Consider the following 19,848-nt stretch of genomic DNA (forward strand, 5'->3'; position numbering starts at 1 on the left):
CTAGGGATGCATCGCTTTATTCACGGTTCCGCCACCGATGTCACGTTTTATTGTATCTTCGGTGTAAATTTGGCCCCGGTGGACAGGTGCTAATGAAATTCACCCCATTTATTAAAAACTGACAAACAAATTCGCAGACCGAAGACGCCGTCGACTTTTTATTCTTTTCTTTTGCCAAATGCATTATCGTAAACAAGGGGGGTTTGCGGGACCGGCATTAAAACAAGCAGCGAAGAGAAACGCGCGTTATAAAGTAACAACATATTATTAAACTGTAGCGATCGGGAATCATTTGTGTGACGCGATGTATGCCCTTCCGGAAAAGGTCGCGATAGTGGGGCATTTAAAAGGTGGGGTTTATTTGCCCCATTTAGTTTATAAAGCCGTTTCCTGCTGTTTCTATACACATTATCGGGGCTTTTAGGGCTGTAGAACCCTGCGATCCCCTCATACCCAGCAAACATTCTGACCTCCTAGAAAAGAGGAGGGCATCAGGGGGAGAAAAGAGGGGGAACACGGGAGGAAAAAGGAGCAACATGGCATGAAAGAGGGGTATCAGGGGAGGAAAGAGGGGGAACACGGGAGGAAAAAGGAGCAACATGGCATGAAAGAGGGGCATCAGGGGAGTAGAGAGGGGTATCAGGGGAGTAGAGAGAGAGGCACAAAGGAGGAGAGAGGGGCATCAGTGGGAGGAGCAGAAAAGGATAGACGGGGTAAGGGGGGTACAGGGGTTTTAAGCTGCTGCAGTATAAATTGACCTTTGAGGAAATTAGAATAATTAAGATGAAATCTTGCAAATTACATGAAAATCATCATTCCTGCTGAAGGGGGAAAGCGGGGTACGGGGGGGGTTTGGAAGGAATCCCCCGGACACATCTCCAGCATGTAATGAGTTAAAAAGCGATTCATGACAGTTTTGCTGCTGAGAAAAGCGATGCTGCGGGAGAATTCCAGCGAGGACAGCTTTCCCAGCGGCAAATCAGCGGGGGACAAAGGAGACCTCGTAGCTGACCGGAACGTTGGCAAACCCCGTCATTTTGGGGTTCATCTCGGTATCGGTGAATTTTCTTTGGGAAGTGACAGAGAAGTTCTGCAGGATGTTGGTGAGAAACAGGAAGAGCTCCATCCGAGCGAGGCCTTCGCCTGCGCAGATCCGCTTCCCTGGGAGAGGAAATACGGGAGAAATATTAAGAGCAGTTTATTAAAAATATAATTTCAATGTCATATTTTAACCCATGGAGACCATATATAGAACCCCACGGTATGGGCATCCCATCTTAACTTCCTGCTCCGCACGATTATTCCTCCCCATTAAGTTATCTCTCCTCTGATTGGTCCGGGATATTTTACCTATGGAAAATGGAATGAAAGCATCGTTCTTCTTGAAGCAGCCGTTGGCGTCTAGAAAGTGCCCCGGGTTGAACTTGTTTGGGGTTTCGAATTGCTCGGGATCCCAGAGCACGGAGCAGAGGAGCGGAAGGACGTCGGTGCCCTAAATAAAGGAGGACAGGAGAGGGCTTTATCGACTAAATGCATCGAGTGCCGCATCTAGGAAACATTCAGAAAGATATTTATCTGCTAATCGTTTTTTATGGAAATTTATCAAATGCGATGAACGCTTCGCAGGATAAAAATTATCGGGAAAGACTGAGGGATCTCAGTATGTCTGACATGGGGGGAGCAGAGAGAGAGGGAATGGAAGAGAGAGATGGGGAAGAGAAGAGAGAGAGAGAGAGAGGGGTTGGGAGAGAGAGATCGGGAGAGAAGAGAGAGAAAGAGGGGAGGGAGACGGGGGAGAGAAAAGAGAGAGAGAGGGGGGAGATTAGAGGAGAGAAGAGGGAGAGGATGGAAGTGAGAGACAGGGAAAGAAGAGAGGAAGGGAGAGAGAGAGACAGGGAGAGAAAAGAGAGAGGGGATGGGGGAGAGAGGAAAGAGAGGGGATGGGAGAGAGAGTATCTCCTGTCCATCTACCTTAGGGATGGTGAATCCCCTGAACGTCGTGTCCTTTATAACCGAGTGAGGAACGTTCATGGGGATGACGTCGCTGAATCTCTGGATCTCGTGGATCACGGCGTCGGTGTACGGCATCTTCCCGCGATCCTCGATGTTTGGGGTTCGGTTCTGGCCAATCACGCGATCGATTTCCGCGTGAAGCTTAGCTGGACAAAAAAAAAAGAGAAAAAAAAGAAATCTAAATCTACAATTCACGGTAAAAAAGGCTGATTTGGACCCCTTTACATATTAGTTTATAAATATACCCATTTTTAATTGCTCTAATTATCTTCATTTTTGATGAGGGAGACGGGGCCTGATCCTGATGTTGGTCACCCCCGGAAGGGAGAGCACACATCCCGGCATTAAAACCTCTCCTTAGGAGTAACAGCGCATTTTATTGTCGCCAAAAGAGGCTCCAATTTGCGCGTTGATGGAGTCCCAGTGGCCTGGAAGTCTTTTGGCTCAGAATTTAAGTTGATCCCCGACATATTTTCCCAGGTTGAGCCTAGGGTTATTGGTACCTGGGTGCAGTATTTATTTGGAGCTGCCCCCTCCTCAATAACTAAAACACACGCACATGCTTAACATGGCAACTCGCTCTAACACCCACTCGCTTTAACACCATTCATTTACACACACACATCTCCCTCCTCTCCTTCTCACCACAAACCTCAGACTCGCCGCTGACACTATACACACTCATACCATCACCATACAGTCACACCCACCTACACACACATGCTAACACCATACATTAACACACACTCCAACACCGTGCATTAACAAGTACACACATGCTAACAGCATACACACACTCACTCTAACACCACACACTTACACATACATACATACACCAATTCTAACACCATACACTTACAAATACGTACACACACTCACTCTAAGATCATACACTTACACATACATACATACATACATATACACGTGCTCATGCACTCTCCCGTTATCCAAGACGCTCACATAGCTCCCGGTCCTTCGCTCTCCCCCTCCCTGTTACCTCATGCAGAGATCTCTCTTTACTGCAGCTGCTGTCCCCCTACTATTGCGGGGTCACATAAGACACGTTACGTGATCCCACGAAACACCGGGCCCCTCGGTTATGGGCGCCTGGGTGCCATGCACCTACAGCACCCACCTCGGTGCGCCCCTGATATTTTTCCCAAGCGCCACAAGACCTCTGCACTTCTCCTCGAAATACCTTGTATCTCAGGGTACTTCACGAGAATGAGCAATCCGTGTCTCAGGGTTGTACTGACAGTCTCCGTCCCGGCAAAGAACAGGTTAAGCACGCTCAGAACCAGGCTCTTCATGTCGAAAAATGAAACACCATTTTTACTTTCCTGTAAATAGATCATGAAATCAGGTTCTAGGGCATCGGACAGCAGAAATGTTTTATAATTTAGTATCGCGTTAGTTCAGTTCTCCATTCCTTTTATCTCCGTGTGCAAAGAACTGAGTGCATCCTATAGACCTTTGGTAACGACCCCAGCTGCCCCTTCTGCTGCCTCCGTCCTCCGTCAGCAAAGCTGGAGGATATGACGTCATATTATGACGCTACGTGACATGAAGGCACAGAGTGCCTATTGATCTAATGTATGTTGGCTGCGCAGGCCCGACATGGGCTGCATAATATAAATGGGCCAGTTGGGGAGATCGGAGACTGGCCCATTGAGAAGCAGCACTCCAGGGAGCCTGGTTGCCCAAGAGGGCAATATGCTCTCAACGGAGGGACTACTGTCTCCTTGGATTTGCTGTCCACGGCCTGGCTAGATATAAAACTTGGTATTGTTCTTGGAGAAGACATCTTTGCAGTAATTTAGGGCCTCTCATAAACTCTACCTGGAAATTCGAAGGTTCTTCTGGGCTCCTATAAACTTATGTTGCCGGTTATGTTTGACGCCCTCTAACTCGTCATCAGGCAAATGCCGAAGACCGGTTCTGGGTGACCCTTTAAGTGCCGCGTTCAGAGAGACATACCTGTTTCATTTTGATAAGGAAGCAGTCAATGTAATCCCGTGGCGAGGAAGGGTCCAAAGTTTCTTCATTCATTTTTACTCTCTCGGTAACAAAGTCCAACAAGTTATGTAAGAGTTTGTCCACTTTCTGGTGAGGTCCCGGGACGTGGTTCATGATCTCTGGAATCATGTCATGCATCTAAAATAGAAGTCAGAGACTTGACCTAAGGTGAGGTTTTGAAATCTGGTGGGTCCATAAAAAGTCGTATTTGCGAATATCTTAGAATTCTTAAGCTTTTTGGAAAATCTTTCTTTAATCAGGCCATTGAGTAGTGAGGTTGCAGGAAACATGATTGCCCAACGTCACCCTAGTTGGCCTACTGGCCATCTCTGGTTCATATCCAGTCTTCCTACTATTGGAGGAGGAAGGAACCCCATTACCTGACCCCAAGCAGAACTCATTTTCTGGAAGGTCTCTGTGAACATGTTGAGCAGCTCCAGAAAACTTTTATCTTCATAATCGAAGCGATTGCCGAAGACCACAGAGCAGATGACATTAGCGATCGCCTGGACGAGGATATTGGTGGGGTTGATTGGTGATTCTAGAATGGTGACACAGGAGAGGACATCTTTATACCCTGGACTTTAATGAGGAATGAATGAGACCAAAAACGTTCTCCCTTGACCTAATTTGATTTGGGTGGATTCCATTTATATATATATATAGTAATTTAGGATCGATTTTCCCACCAAAACATATTTTGGGAAAAAGTCCCAATTTAAAGACCTTGATAAAGACCTCATTGTGAGGTTGAAACGTTGTTGTCCTTCTCCTTCAATAAACCTGGCTGAGTGGAACCCTTGAGTGCCTGGAGCCTTTTTCTATTTCAATTTAAAGACCGGCTCCCCAATTTACTGTTAACCCTGTCAGTAGCTGCGCATGTTATACAGTCCCCTTCCGTTAAAAAAAAATATATATAAATTCATACGTTTTTGGGATCTGAGCTCTTCCACCAAAAAGTGCGCCTCTTCCTGGATTCGTTCTTCGATGCTCCTCTTCCCCATTCCAAAGTTTCTCAAGGTCATGAGAGTAAATCGGCGCAGCTGCTTCCAGCGCTCCCCATTGCTGAGAACAACGCCTGGGAAACAGAAGAAACAACATTTCCTTGCTGTTTCTATACACATTATCAGGGATTTTAGGGCTGTAGAACCCTGCGATCCCCTCATACCCAGCAAACATTCTCACCTCCTAGAAAAGAGGGGCATCAGGGGAGGAGAGAAAGGGATATCAGGGGGAGAAAAGGAGAGGAAAGAGGTGCATCAAGGATTTGGGGCCCAAACAGGGACTGGACAAACTAAACAGGGACACTTGGCAGGTACTATCACTCCTCACCAAGAAGTATAGTTTTATAAGGAAAATACACATAATGGAGATTATTTTAACAGTATACACACTACCTTTCAAACATTTGAGGTCATTTATAGATTTTCATTGTTTTTCCATGAAAATTTAGCCTTTTAAACCTAAACATGGGTCAGCGAACACAACGTGCCACTGGAACACAGGAGTGATGGGAGTGATAAAGGGCCATTGGAACACAGGAGTGATGGGAGTGATAAAAGGGCCATTGGAACACAGGAGTGATGGGAGTGATAAAGAGCCATTGGAACACAGGAGTGATGGGAGTGATAAAGGGCCATTGGAACACAGGAGTGATGGGAGTGATAAAGGGCCATTGGAACACAGGAGTGATGGGAGTGATAAAAGGCCATTGGAACACAGGAGTGATGGGAGTGATAAAGAGCCATTGGAACACAGGAGTGATGGGAGTGATAAAGGGCCATTGGAACACAGGAGCGATGGGAGTGATAAAGGGCCATTGGAACACAGGAGTGATGGGAGTGATAAAGGGCCATTGGAACACAGGAGTGATGGGAGTGATAAAGGGCCATTGGAACACAGGAGTGATGGGAGTGATAAAGGGCCACTGGAACACAGGAGTGATGGGAGTGATAAAGGGCCATTGGAACACAGGAGTGATGGGAGTGATAAAAGGGCCATTGGAACACAGGAGTGATGGGAGTGATAAAGAGCCATTGGAACACAGGAGTGATGGGAGTGATAAAGGGCCATTGGAACACAGGAGTGATGGGAGTGATAAAGGGCCATTGGAACACAGGAGTGATGGGAGTGATAAAGGGCCATTGGAACACAGGAGTGATGGGAGTGATAAAAGGCCATTGGAACACAGGAGTGATGGGAGTGATAAAAGGCCATTGGAACACAGGAGTGATGGGAGTGATAAAGAGCCATTGGAACACAGGAGTGATGGGAGTGATAAAGGGCCATTGGAACACAGGAGCGATGGGAGTGATAAAGGGCCATTGGAACACAGGAGTGATGGGAGTGATAAAGGGCAATTGGAACACAGGAGTGATGGGAGTGATAAAGGGCCATTGGAACACAGGAGTGATGGGAGTGATAAAGGGCCATTGGAACACAGGAGTGATGGGAGTGATAAAGGGCCATTGGAACACAGGAGTGATGGGAGTGATAAAGGGCCATTGGAACACAGGAGTGATGGGAGTGATAAAGGGCCATTGGAACACAGGAGTGATGGGAGTGATAAAGGGCCATTGGCACACAGGAGCGATGGGAGTGATAAAGGGCCATTGGAACACAGGAGTGATGGGAGTGATAAAGGGCCATTGGAACACAGGAGTGATGGGAGTGATAAAGGGCCTTTGGAACACAGGAGTGATGGGAGTGATAAAGGGCCATTGGAACACAGGAGTGATGGGAGTGATAAAGGGCTGTTGGAACACAGGAGTGATGGGAGTGATAAAAGGCCATTGGAACACAGGAGTGATGGGAGTGATAAAGAGCTATTGGAACACAGGAGTGATGGGAGTGATAAAGGGCCATTGGAACACAGGAGTGATGGGAGTGATAAAGGGCCATTGGAGCACAGGAGTGATGGGAGTGATAAAGGGCCATTGGAACCCAGGAGTGATGGGAGTGATAAAGGGCCTCTGTACGCCTATGTCTATGGGTGTATATATATATATATATATATATATATATACTGTTTGTTCTTTTCTTTCTTTTTTCTTTCTTTTTTTTTCCTCCCCATCAGACACACCTTTCCTTTTCTTTTTGCTTTATTTAATCTACTATACAAATAAAGGAGCCCAGTAAGTCGGTACACCGCACCTTACAGCTCAATGCTAAATATGTTTTATATAATACGTATTACAGCGTATTCATTCCACACGTTGGGACACGGTGTGAATATTTACCTTTAAAGCAGTAATTGTAACCGCAATTAAAAATATATTTAACAAACAGAGCCCATTAACCATTTAACAGCCCATCACACAGACCCTACTGCACTAACTCGCTAACGGTGGCAACCAAATGGCTCTAATGATAGATGGAAACCATGACTTGGAGTCACCTGTGCTCAAGCAGGGATTCCAGCGGTGATACAGCGAGGAGAAAAGCACCAAATGCTCAGATGTCATTAAACTAAAAAGGAACGGAGGAGTTTGCGCTAGGCTGCGTGACCCTGACGGTCTGCCCCATTCACCCCCAGACCCTGAGACTGGGGTAAAACTCTGGGAAGCTCCCCATTCACCCCAAGACCATGAGATTGGGGTAAAAATTCTGAGAATTGGCCCATTGACCCTGAATCTTTGAGGACCCTGCAGAAAAAACTCCTAGCCAGCCAAGCCAGGAAATGTATCAAATAATAAAAAAAATGGCTGAATTGTTTAAAAATATTAACAAAAAATACAAATGCCTTCGAAATGTAAATCCCGCTCCATACGGTATTTTTCGGGTGGTTTTGCTTCATCTGCCCAGAAAACGCACCTTTCAGGCTGAAAGGACTTACCGTCCCCTTGAAAGACCCTGTCCACGGTGGGCAGTTGTCCCCGTCCGCTAAAGTTATCTGCTTGGTCAATGAGAGCCTCCTTTATGGTTTGGTAGCCGGACAGAACGACCACGGGACGGGAGCCGAAATACAACGTGTACACCGAGCCGTACTTCTCCGCCATCTGAAATGGGAAAAATAATACATTTCATGGGACAAAAAAACGCAGATCCTGATCTTTACGCTAAGACCGAGAAGAATTTTTTGGCCACTTGCATATTTTTGGCAAAGAGGGTTTTGTTTTTTTTTAGCAGTTTTTATCGAGGTCGATAACAAGAAGCTATGGAAGAAAGAATGTCCCCTTCCCGTCTAAATTACCATAAAATTACCAGAAAGTATTTTATTTATATTTTAATATATATTTAAGTATGTATTTACAATTGTAAATATTTTTTTCCCCATCTTTCCAAAATTTTTATCTTAAAAAAAAAAACCCAGCATGGACGATATGGAATAGGCAATTTTATACTTACAAAAAATTAATAATATTACCCCAATAAATGAAATTCTAGATTTTTTACCCACAACAAGAGCCTCGCTAGCGTAAACTCGCTCGCAGAAATAACCAGTGATAGACCTGCATCAAGGACTTGACAAGCTCCCCTCTTTTTATTTGCATCAAGTTCCCGATCACAGGGAGAGGAGTCGGACCGGGAGGAAGGTTCTGCTTTCTGTGCATTCTGTCCCATGTTGAACGGATCAACATGTAAGAGATCAGCAGAACCAGGAGCGAGATCCCTAGAGTAGTCAGGTCCATCTTCTCGAGCGCAGCAGGCGGTAATGGCCAGATCACAAAAGGGTTTGTCAGCCTACACCGGAGTTTGCTGGCACGAATGCACACCTTATTTATAAAACGTCATGGCTGGATATCCAAAGGGTATTGGCAGCTTGCTTATCTGGAAAGAGTTGCCAGCGAGAAAACAGTTTGCAAAAAGTTCACAGCGAGTTAAGTTCAAGGAGAACAGTAAACACGGCTTTGGTTACAGATCATGTTATAAACAGTTAACCGGTCCATTAACCAATTAACCTCGGATTTCTTGAGGTACGCAAGATGTGAGCCAGGCGCTGTCCAGCGCTAATCCCGAAAGTGTGAGAGCTGGCAGAAAAATGTGATTTGGCAGTATATTCACCAAAGCCAACTGGCGTTAGAACTTTAAACGTGACTTAGAACTTTAGTTCGCTGTCCTAAAAAAAATGGCTTCTCCTCTTCACAGGAATGGTTATATACTCCTGTGCATCAGCGGCCCTTAGTGTTAGATGCCGCTATTGCATCTCTGTTGTCCCATTCAAGTCTACAGATCCATCAGAAATGCAATATAGGCTTCTAACACTAGGGGCCGCTGGTGCACAGGAATATAGAGCCAGACTCTTGCTCAGAGAGCAGCCATTTTTAAACAAGTGCCATTGGACAAAGATAAATGATTTTTGTGTTTTTTTTTCATCATGTATTTTTAAGGGTGAGGGTTTTGGGGTTTTTTTGGATGACCCCTTTCCATAAGCCAAAAATTGGAGAGCCAGAGCTTTGTGGATCATTACCCCCAAAGGGTGCCAGCATGAACATCATCCATTAAAAAGGGGAGAGCAGGTACTTTTTTGTTATAGAATAATTTTAATTTTAACTCCCCTAATCTCAATGCGCAAGGATGGGGAACAAAGATACCAACCAACCTGAAACTCACCATCCCGCTGGGAATGGGATGGGGGGTGCGGGGGAGGCACAACTTGGGTTTTGTGCCTCAATTAAGTTTTTTCATACATTATATAACTCATCATCCCCATTAACAAAGGGGGTAAAAAAGGGTAGTATTCTCCCCTGTGTTATTTAATTAACGTAGGGTGTGAGAAGGGGTAGTCCTCAGCCCCCTTGTTAATAGTGATCCGTTTCCCTGTTTTGAAATTTATTTATTTTTTACATTTTGATTAATGTAGCAGGCGTATTAATTTTTGTATTGATGTTGATATGAACTTGCATGCCCTCACCCTTAACTTGCACAATTAAAAGACACAAGCACTCACATACCCTCGCAAACAAGCAGATTAATGAATCTTGGAAAAACAGGTTTACATTTCACAAACATCAAAGCTTTCTTTACTCATGGCTACCAAGAAGGGGTCTCACTGGAGAAGCAATGTCTTGGAGCATGGACCGGATGACATTTTTTCCAGTAAGAGTTAATTTATGATCTGATACTATGAGTTTCGTAAACATGGGCAGGCTAAAAGTAGCAGGAACGGTTAATTTCACTCCTGCTTTGCTCTTTTGTGCATATTCTTTTTTCTTGGCCACATTCCTAGGTTTCCATAAACGTTGAAATGTATGTTTAGAGTTTAGTGGTTTTCGAGTTGATTTGAGTTGATTGAATAGATGTCAGGGGTGGAACTTCCAGTGTTGCCACAAGGAAAGGAACCGAGACATCAAGCTAAAGATCAGGGAACATGAAGGAGGAGAGAAGAGAGAGGGGATGGGAGGGAGACATTTAAACACAGAAAAGGATTTAAGTACAGAAGGGAAGTTTATTTCAAAAGTTACAAGAGAGCAGAATCCAAAACCGGTCAGAGGCTTAGTTGCAAGTAAGCTTTACTTTATTAAGAGGGTGGTAGATAAATGGAACAGCCTGCCATCAGAAGTGGTAGAGGCTAATACAATGAGGGAATTCATGCATAAAGCTTCCATGATTTAAGACGAGACCAAGGACTGACTAAGGTGTAAGTCTCTACACAAGGGAAAATTGGCAGACTAGATGGTCCCAATAGGTCTGGTCTGCGGTAAATTCTATGTTTCTGTGTATACTTCTGTTAAGATACTTTATTATCTGGTTAACTTTATCTGTAAAGCAGCTAGCAAGGGGATGAGGCTGGAGGCGAGAGAGAGAAATGGAGAAATCAAACTCATCAATGTCCGTTTCCAAAGTCAACAGTAACACAAGTCATTACTCGAAGCAGACCGGGTCAGGAAATCAGAGTATCTGAAGTAAGAGTGGGGGAATGTATGCTAAACTTTAGTACCAAGGGATTTAAAGAGCGAGCCAATCAGGGAACTGGAACTGGCTGAAAATGTTATATGCTAGCGGTAACCCAGCAAACTGTAGTGTAATGCCACCTAGTGGAGAATTTACTAAGTGCACACACCAGACTAAACTGCAGTTGAAGGCTGACCTCATGTGGCCTCCGCTTGGCCGCATTTCCTCACACAATCTGACCTTTATTCACAGTGAGATAAGGAGTTAACCATCTACTTTCCAGAGGGCTTCACAAACCTTATAATACTTTACGATATAATAAAATATTTATATTTACAGTTTTGATAGTTACAGATCCTTTACCTATAGGTAATGCATAATATTTAATATTTATATATTATCCTTACTAATATATATACATTTGCAGCTATGCATCGCCACATAGCCTTTAAGCAGTAGCCTCAAATGCCACTCTTTTGGTTACATATAAAAAAATGATATAGTTACTTTTATTATTTGATTATTATTGTGTGATCTGGTGATCTAGTTGTGCACCGGATGGATCTTCCACTTTATAATCACCTACCACACTTCCAACACGATATTTAATCAGTACCTTGTAACTGCCACAAGGGGGCAGCGCACACACATAAAGCAATAATGTGCTCAATAGTAAATTCACAGACCCAAACAATAGAAAAGAAAATGAAATCAAATGAATAAATAAAAAAACAGCCAACTAAATGAGGAGAAATAGATTACATTTATCAAGATCAACAGATCAATAAAAAGTCCCTTATAAATCTCTTTAAAAATATACCGTATTTTGACCAACATTCCATTGTTAATGGCAGACAGGGAATAATTCCAGCCCTTATTTGTTGTGCAGCTGATGTGCATATCATAAAATGACAGCAGGTGTCCTATATATATATATATATATATATATATATATAATCTAGATTGTAAGCTCATTATATATATATTATACATAAATATATATATATATTATCTAGATTGTAAGCTTATTTGAGCAGGGCCCTCTTCACCTGTTCTTTCTGTACGCCATCTTGTTATGTTAGATACTAATTATGATGTCATGTCTACCCTTTGTACAGCGTTGTGGAATCTGATGAAGATAAAGGGCCCCCCTGACTGCTGTCCCCCTGCCTGGGGTCAGTAGTTCATGGTCCGGTTCAGGATATGGGTTGCAACATTGTTGCTTTAATGTACTGGGGAGGAATAAAGGGGAAACTTTCCTTATTCTGACCTTCAGTCATTTCACACTCTGGACGAGCTTCCCTCCCACCCTCCCCTGTTTTTCTGTATTTGTTGTGATCTTTGTTCCTGTGCTGGTGTCGGTTTTTCTTTTCTTCTAGTCACAGCGGGAAGTCATGGCCGGCACCTTTGCTTGGATATCCGGAGTATAAAGAAGACTTGGGGAGACGAGTTCTGCAGAGGCTGATGGTACCCAGAACGAGAGCTCTTGGTAATGTTTGGGGTATCTGCCTGTCGGTAACACGACAGCTGGCAGGATGGTTATGTTTATGGTTGCAATGTGCTGGTTCATGATGTTTAATAAAGCTGTGGCCAATGCCCTTACCCACAAACTGTGTCGTCTTCTCTTTGGGTGGGGATGTGGGCTTTGGTCATACTTGGTGTGGTGTCTTGGGTCTAAGCAGTCAAGTGCAGAGACGGTCGGTCCAAGAGACGGACTGCAGTTCTTGTACATTGAGTTCCACGTTGGGTGTATGAAGATGCCACAAAGGAGCATCAGGAGTAGTATCTCAACGCGAGTTAAGACCATGATGTCTATCTGCAGGTGGATCAGCCTGGATGGATTCCAGAGGGACGCAAAAATCCAGTAGCACATACTATCGCTTGTAGTGTTCTGAAACATTATGTAAGATAAAAGCACATCTTGCGTTGCTTCTAATTCTAAGGGCTGCGTTAGTTGGGATTTTGTCAAACATTTCGACTCCTAGACCTTGAAGGACAATCGTCACGGCCACAGTTTTTCACGACTACATTAATTTATTAAAGTGAGCTTTGGCTTGTACTACTTGCTTTTCAATCAGCACAATAGTTGGAAAGTGAAATGATATAAATTCACACATAAGATAGGCCTAGGGGGCATTGAATTCCCAAAACTTTTTTTCCCACAAATTTCAGGAATATCTCCGTCTTTCGACCGTCATTGTCATCGTATTTAAATCACTGCGCTCAAAGGGTCATTAGTAATGCTGCCCCTGCGAATACATTCTCAGGGCCTTCTTATAAGCTGAAAGTATATTTCTATATCGTTATGCTGCAAGATCTTATAATACCCCATCCCAGAATAGCTTTCTTGAGTCCCGGCTATAACCAGAAGGTTAAATCCAGAAAATGTTGGTTCATTGGCGTAAAATGAACGAGATCTCATAAGGGATGGGAGTATTTAAAAAGCCCCCCATCCGCGGAGCGATGTCAGCCTCGGAGAATGTCCTCTGGGAGGTCAGAGTGAAGTTCTGTAGGATAGTTGTGAGGAACAGGAATAACTCGGTCCGAGCCAGAGTTTCCCCGGGGCAGCTCCGCTTCCCTGCAGACAAAACAGCAGCGTTTGCTTAAGCCGTACATTCTAAGGATGCATTTGCAGGACTACTTTTCCAACAGGTCACATTAGGCATATGTTAAGGGTGTATGTCTGCGTATGACTGCTTGTGTGACTGTCTATATAACGATGCATAGCACTGGGTGTTATTGTGAGTGTGTGTCAGCTTATGGTGTTGAAGTATAAGAATTATTTTGTTTTGATAAGTCCTACAGAAAAAATCTCTTAACCTGGAAAAAGCAGATATTTAGCCAATGATAATGCCTCACCTGCAGAAAACGCCATCATGGCCTCGTTCTTCTTAAAGCTGCCGTTCTCATCCAGAAAATGGTTGGGATCGAATTTATACGGGTTGGCGAACTGCGTGGGATCCCGATGGACGGAGCAGAGGATGGGGTAGACTTCAATACCCTAAAAAAATAAGGATGTGAATGGTTTAGATTAAAGATTACTTGGGTTAGCATCCTGCGATCCTATGCTGTGTTATAAATGTAAGTGTCTGTTACTTGACCCCTTACTGCTAAGAATTCACAGAGGCAGCAATGACAATATCCTATGTACCGACCATTATCTATAAGCTGATTATGTCCAGTACTGTGTAAAAGTTTTAGGCAGGAGTGAAAAAATGCTGTAAAGTAGGAATTCCTTCAAAAATAGACATTTATAGTTTATTTCATCATTTAACAAAACGCAAAGCGAGTGAACAGAAGAAAAATCCTGATCAAATCAGTATTTGGGGTTACCGCCCTTTGCCTTCAGAAATTCTTCTAGGGATTTTGTAGGCATACAGGTAGGCGTTTGATTAAACAATTATCCCAGACAGGTGCTAATGATCACCAACTTGATATGTAGGATGAAACACAATCATTAACGGTATCAGCTGTATAGGAGGGATAAAACTGTGTGAGGAACAGTCCACTTCACTACCAAGGTGAGGCTGCTGAAGACAGTTTAATGCCAAAAGTCAAACACCATGGCAACACTGAGCACAGCAACAAGCCACAAGGCAGCTACACCTCATCAGTAAGGTCTCTTCCAGGCAGGAACTGGTTTCCAGGTGTTCTGTTCAAAGAAACTTTGGTGGTTTGGCCCCTACCCTGATTTCAACATCTTCGAGTCTATGAAGAGGGAGAAGCCACCGAGGAGCCTAAATCCACAGAATTGCGGTTAGTTCGACCAAGACGTTTGGAACAACCATTCTTACTTTATTGAATTTGTTCACACATGCCTAAAACTTGGGCGTACATAACGGTCTCTACATGTATGTGTGGGGAGCATTCTCCCTCTGGTCAAAAAAACCTACAAATTCCGAGGGGGTCACTCATTTTTCATATCTACAGATATAAGACCTATGAATGAGCTGTATGGTTGCAAATTAAAACCAACCTCGAGTCCCTGGATGTAGGTGGGGTCCCTGGGGAACTGTCTATTTTACTCATACCCCCCCAAAAAACTGCAGAAAGTAGCACTCCCTGGGTCACTTGCCCCTTACACCTAATTATTAGTCTGCGTCTGCTCTTTATTGGGATCCCTGTTTGAGGGTATTTACTCTCTAAATCTGTCTCTCTGGTATTGGTGCTACATCGAACAATCGAATAAAATCAAACAATCACATAGACCATAACCTTGGGAATGCTGAATCCCCTGAAGGTGGTGTCCTTTGAAACCATATGGGGGGCGTTGAGCGGAACAATATCAGAGAAGCGCAGAACCTCATGTATCACGGCTTCAGTATACGGCATCTCGACCCGGTCGCTATAATTTGCCAAGCGGTCACATCCGATAACCTGGTCTATTTCTTTCTGGAGATTGACTAGAAAAAAAACGAAATCACTGAATTATGAAACTCCTTCCAGCCCCTGACCACCCGCCATACCATGCACGAGAACAAAAAAAAGTATTTGCTTTAGATTTATAATTCTTGATATGGATTTTTAATTATTTCTGACCAGGGTGCGCAATGTTTTAGTTTTGATTTTTTTTAAATCAATCCTTGTGTAATCCAAAATGTTCTTACTCATATCCCAGGTGAAACGTGTTGGGGATTTTTGTGATAAATATACACATAAGTAAATGGCCGTCCACATGACAGTGGCTCAAATTCACCGGGAAACCCAAGGAGGTAATAGGATTTGATAACTTGAACAGATAAATGGTCAAGAAATATGGTGACCTGGAAACTATTTGGTAGATAAGGACTGTGCTCAATGGCCCCTCTTGCCCCGGTGTGTAATACCTTGTATCTCGGGGTACGTTACTAGGATAAGGAGCGCGTGTTTCAGAGCGTTGGTGGTGGTGTCTATGCCAGCCAGAAACAGGATATAAAATGTCATTAAAATGTTCCTCATGGTAAATTCTGATGCCGGATTCCGTTGCTCCTGTGAAGACACCAATGGAATAAAGATGGGTTGAGTTACCCAACAAAGAGAGGACAAACTACCCTGATACAGCAACAAAATGTATGAAAGAAGAGAAGTTTTTATATTTTGGGACTTCTCCCCGCCACTCTCTAGACAGAGGTGTTTCCCTTCTGTCAACAATAAAGACAGAGTCGCGGGTCTCTTCTGTGACTACACATAGCCATTGGTTCCTCAGCAGGAACAGGAGAGGATGGAGTAAAATCTTCAATGGAAGGACCAGGCAGATACTTGGGTTTTCTGCCACTGTCTCACCCAGATTGTCTCTCAGAACAGCATAAATCTAACCTAATAGAGAGAGAGAGGGAAAGTATTCCTAGTATTCAGCAGCAGATTCTTGTTCAGGAAGCTCCTGTACCACTTAGGATCTCCACTAGAACGTTCACGTGATGGCACTGTGGGTGAAGCATAGACCTCAAGGTCAGAACAAGTCACGGAGCAGCCTCGAATGTGTTGATTGCACTTAAGCCGAATGGGCAGACAGGTCTTGGTTCTGACCATAAAAAGACACCAACGCACCGCTAGGCGACTAAGATGCACCAGGAAATTAGACAGAACCCGATGAAGAAAATGAACCCGGTGAAGAAGAATGTGCTTGAGCAGCCATAGGTAAGGTCCTGACACAACATTTATGACTACATATAAACATCCCTAGAATTCCTCCCATTACTCTATATAGCAACTTCCTATAACCCATCCTATTACTCCATATAACCCTCCCTATAACCCCTTCTCTTACGCCATATAACCCACCTTAAAACAGCTTCTATTACTTAATATAACCCCTCTCTAAAACCCCCTATTACCTCCCTTAGTATAGCACATTTTAGTGGGTCCATTCTAACTGCTTTAGTAATTTAGTAATTATCGTAGGCAGCACCCACCTCTTGTAACAATGTAATAAGGAAATTATCTATGAAATCTCTTGGGGAATCGGGGTCCAATGTTTCCTGGTTCTTCTGTACTCGCTCATATATAAACTGGTTCAGTTCCTCAGAAATGGAGCATATTTTTTGATGAGGTCCTGGAACGTAGTCCATCAGTGTTGGGAATATGTTCTGAAGCTTTAAGAGAGTCAGAAAGTGGTGAGAATAATGAACAAGTATTTCATTTTATCAGTTATTTCAGAAAATAGATAGTACATTTAGATTTTTCCTATTGCAACTAATTTAGCTTTAAAAAAGCTCATGGAGACTGAATACATTGTAAGCCTTTAACTCTCCTAGGTGTGGAAGTCACAAGGGATCCAGAAGCGGTTCTGCCTCTTTTGGCAATTGTGAAGCCCTTGACGCAAATGATCATGTGGTAGCCAGGAACATATTCTAGAATCATGAACATTTCATCAGTTATTTCGTAATATATACCGTATATTTAAAATGTCACCTTCAAATACTTGAGATGAATATTGGAATTTGTGATGATGGAGTCAGATAAGACGCCTTCTTCTGATATTAGACTTTTATCGATGCTAACCCTTTACAGCAAATATTAAATAAAAAACCTGCTAAAAAATATCTATATTTTGACTTAGAATTTAGAGTGTCTTACCTGTCCCCAGCTACTGCTTGTAAGCTGGTGAATCTCCTCCACAATGCTGAGTAACTTAAAGAACCTCTCATCCGTGTATTCAAATCTGTTTCCGAATATGATTGAGCAGAGAATGTTGGAGACAGCTCTAATGATATTTTTGGATGGGTTCCATGGCATCCCTGGGGTAAAGAGATTGGATAATAATAAAATTGTTACTGTTAGTCAAGAAGACTTTTATGTCACAGGATAATGTTGGTGCCCCCTCTGTGTAGGACTTCTGAAGAAGGGAAGAACTTGTTCTGAAACAACTATCATTGTATCTTGATATTTATTTGTTCATTCTACTAGTCTTTGTCCAATGTTAGCCACCTTGTGGTACAAACCTTTAGATTTTTTAAACTCTTCCACAAGATACTGAGCCTCCTCCTGGATCTTCCCCTCGATGCTTTTCTTTCCCATCCCAAAACTTCTCAGGTTCCTCATAGTAAAGTTTCGCATGCACCTCCATCGTTCCCCATTGCTGTGACCAACCCCTTAAATAGAGGGGAAAAAAACAATGTTTAAATCTATATGTCTAACTATTCAATCATCTATTTGCCTACCTGTCTAACTCTCTACCTGCCCTTTTATGCAATTATTATGCACCATTTAGCACTCTTGTCACAACTAACAGTGAGTAAGAATGTTTGTGGGTAACATCATGTTGTGACATCTTCAATCGTTCAATCGGGATCTGGTGGGGAGGTCCAAGGTCATTGGCCAAGGATGTGAATATCGCCAGACAAGGTGATCTACTTAGCAAGGTGTGGTTGTGCACTTTGTGGATTCAGGGGAGGGAGCACCAGCCGCATAGTGTTCTGCCTAGGGAGGGAGTACCTGTCGGCTCATGTTGTTTGCAGGGAGGAGTACCTCCTGGAGTATTTTGTATGCTGGGAGGGAGGAGCTGCTGAATCATGTTGTGTGCAGATAAAAGGGCTACTGGACGGTGTTGTGTCTGTAGGGTGGGGCTGCTGACTGAGCGAAACAGAAGAAATAAAGAGAAGAAGCAAGAGAGGGATAGAAAGATGAAAGATGCGACGGGGAGAAGAAAGAGGAAGAAGAGAGAAGAAAGGGAGATAAAGTATAAAGTGAAAGAAAGGAAATGGAGGGAGTGAGAAAAGAAATAATGGGAGAAGAAAAAAAGGGAGGCAGAGAGGGCAAAAAAAGAAGAGTGAGAGGCAATGAAAAAGAAGACAGTGGGGAAAGAAGAAAAAAAGGTGCATGTACATTTGACAGGCACATCTTCATATATCACATAAAAGCAACACATACCTCTTTAGAACCTTTTTTTTCATTTTCTAAGGACATAGATGTCAGCTTTTGTGTCACAATCAAGTGTTCCCAGCACAAATTGTGAAAGAGACAATAAGCGTTTGGGCGTTAAGTAATACTAGGAACGAGGTTGCCAATGCTGCGTTACTAACCAAGTGTGGAATCCATTAGAGTGCAGGGAACACCTTTAATGATTTAATCGTCTCATTACGACACAACAGACTCTCTGCATTAAACATTATCTCTGAAGATGCCTCCAAGAGGCTTCCAAAACCCCTTCTAACCAGAACCAGAAGTCTCCCAGACCCGGTTCCTTCTCACCGTAGCCCTGGGTAAACTTGTTGATGGTAACGAGGTTTCCTCGGTCGCCAAATTCTTCTCCATGGTCAACAAGAGCTTCCTTCATAGCCTGATACCCACAGATGACGATGACAGGACTGGAGCCAAAATATAACGTGTAGACGTCCCCGTACTTCTCCCACAGCTAAAATACACAATCGTAGTGTTAACACTTGTGGGGTTTGATGGATAAACCGAATTAAACAAATTCTTCTACACACACGTTACAAAAATCTAAGAATAAGAATTTCTTATTATAAAGACTTTACACCGGACTCTCCCTTTAACCCATTAAACACGTCATTAGGTCACTATTTTGCTTGCATTTCAATAAACAACTGGAATAGACCGACCTTCATCAGAGATTTCACCATCTGCCCCCGTTCTATCTGCAGCAGGTTTCCGATAAAGGGCAGGGGGGTCGGTCCGGGGGGCAGATTGCGGTCCTTGTACATTGAGTTCCATGTTGAGCGGATGAAGAGGCAGCAAACCAGCCCCAAGAGCAGTATCTCGACCCACGTTAAGACCATGATGGATGCTGAAGTGATGAGACGCTCGTCCCCACTCAGATATGTGGTTCAACAAATTGTAGAACTCTATATAAATGGATGCACACCCATTAGAAGGAACATTTCCTGCTAAAATGTGTATTGTTTCAAAACATTGTTTCATAACATGGTCAAAAACACAACGAAAAACATCTCAGGTTGGGACCTGTTGCTGGGTAATTTAACCTTCTTTTAAGGGGTGTGTTGGCACAGGCTCAGCTGGGATTTATTTGTGTCCGTAGAGGAGAAC

General features: G+C 43.4%; 1 protein-coding gene across 3 annotated transcripts; it reads right to left on the reverse strand.

Moving 5' to 3' along the window:
* Positions 1–979: 979 nt before the first annotated feature.
* LOC128502687 (cytochrome P450 2G1-like) lies at positions 980–19,580 on the reverse strand. 3 transcript variants are annotated; one of them, XM_053472568.1, is made up of 12 exons: positions 19,404–19,580; positions 19,033–19,195; positions 17,784–17,933; positions 17,419–17,579; positions 7,865–8,027; positions 4,958–5,107; positions 4,410–4,570; positions 3,991–4,167; positions 3,212–3,353; positions 1,972–2,159; positions 1,351–1,492; positions 980–1,161 (listed from the first exon to the last, which is right to left on the reverse strand). In XM_053472568.1, exons 1-12 carry the CDS (start codon positions 19,578–19,580, stop codon positions 980–982), a joined length of 1,956 nt encoding a protein of 651 aa, XP_053328543.1. The 3 variants fall into 3 exon arrangements, with proteins under 3 accessions (XP_053328543.1, XP_053328545.1, XP_053328544.1); XM_053472570.1 differs by lacking the exons at positions 17,419–17,579; positions 17,784–17,933; positions 19,033–19,195; positions 19,404–19,580 and adding an exon at positions 8,481–8,663; XM_053472569.1 differs by lacking the exons at positions 3,991–4,167; positions 17,419–17,579; positions 17,784–17,933; positions 19,033–19,195; positions 19,404–19,580 and adding an exon at positions 8,481–8,660.
* Between the last annotated feature and the right edge of the window lie 268 nt (positions 19,581–19,848).

This window comes from Spea bombifrons, chromosome 8 (genome assembly GCF_027358695.1).
Source record: "Spea bombifrons isolate aSpeBom1 chromosome 8, aSpeBom1.2.pri, whole genome shotgun sequence".
NCBI classification, from domain to species: Eukaryota; Metazoa; Chordata; class Amphibia; order Anura; family Pelobatidae; genus Spea; species Spea bombifrons.

What these genes read in the sequence shown, in the direction of transcription:
- LOC128502687 (XM_053472568.1), bottom strand. Translation starts at nt 19,580, where the DNA reads ATGGTCTTAACGTGGGTCGAGATACTGCTCTTGGGGCTGGTTTGCTGC. An exon ending in CAGGGTCTTTCAAGGGGACG is followed by an intron (nt 5,108 to 7,864) that starts GTAAGTCCTTTC and finishes TCTGTTTCCCAG; the next exon opens with GCGTTGTTCTCAGCAATGGG. An exon ending in GGGGATTCACCATCCCTAAG is followed by an intron (nt 1,493 to 1,971) that starts GTAGATGGACAG and finishes TCCTTTATTTAG; the next exon opens with GGCACCGACGTCCTTCCGCT.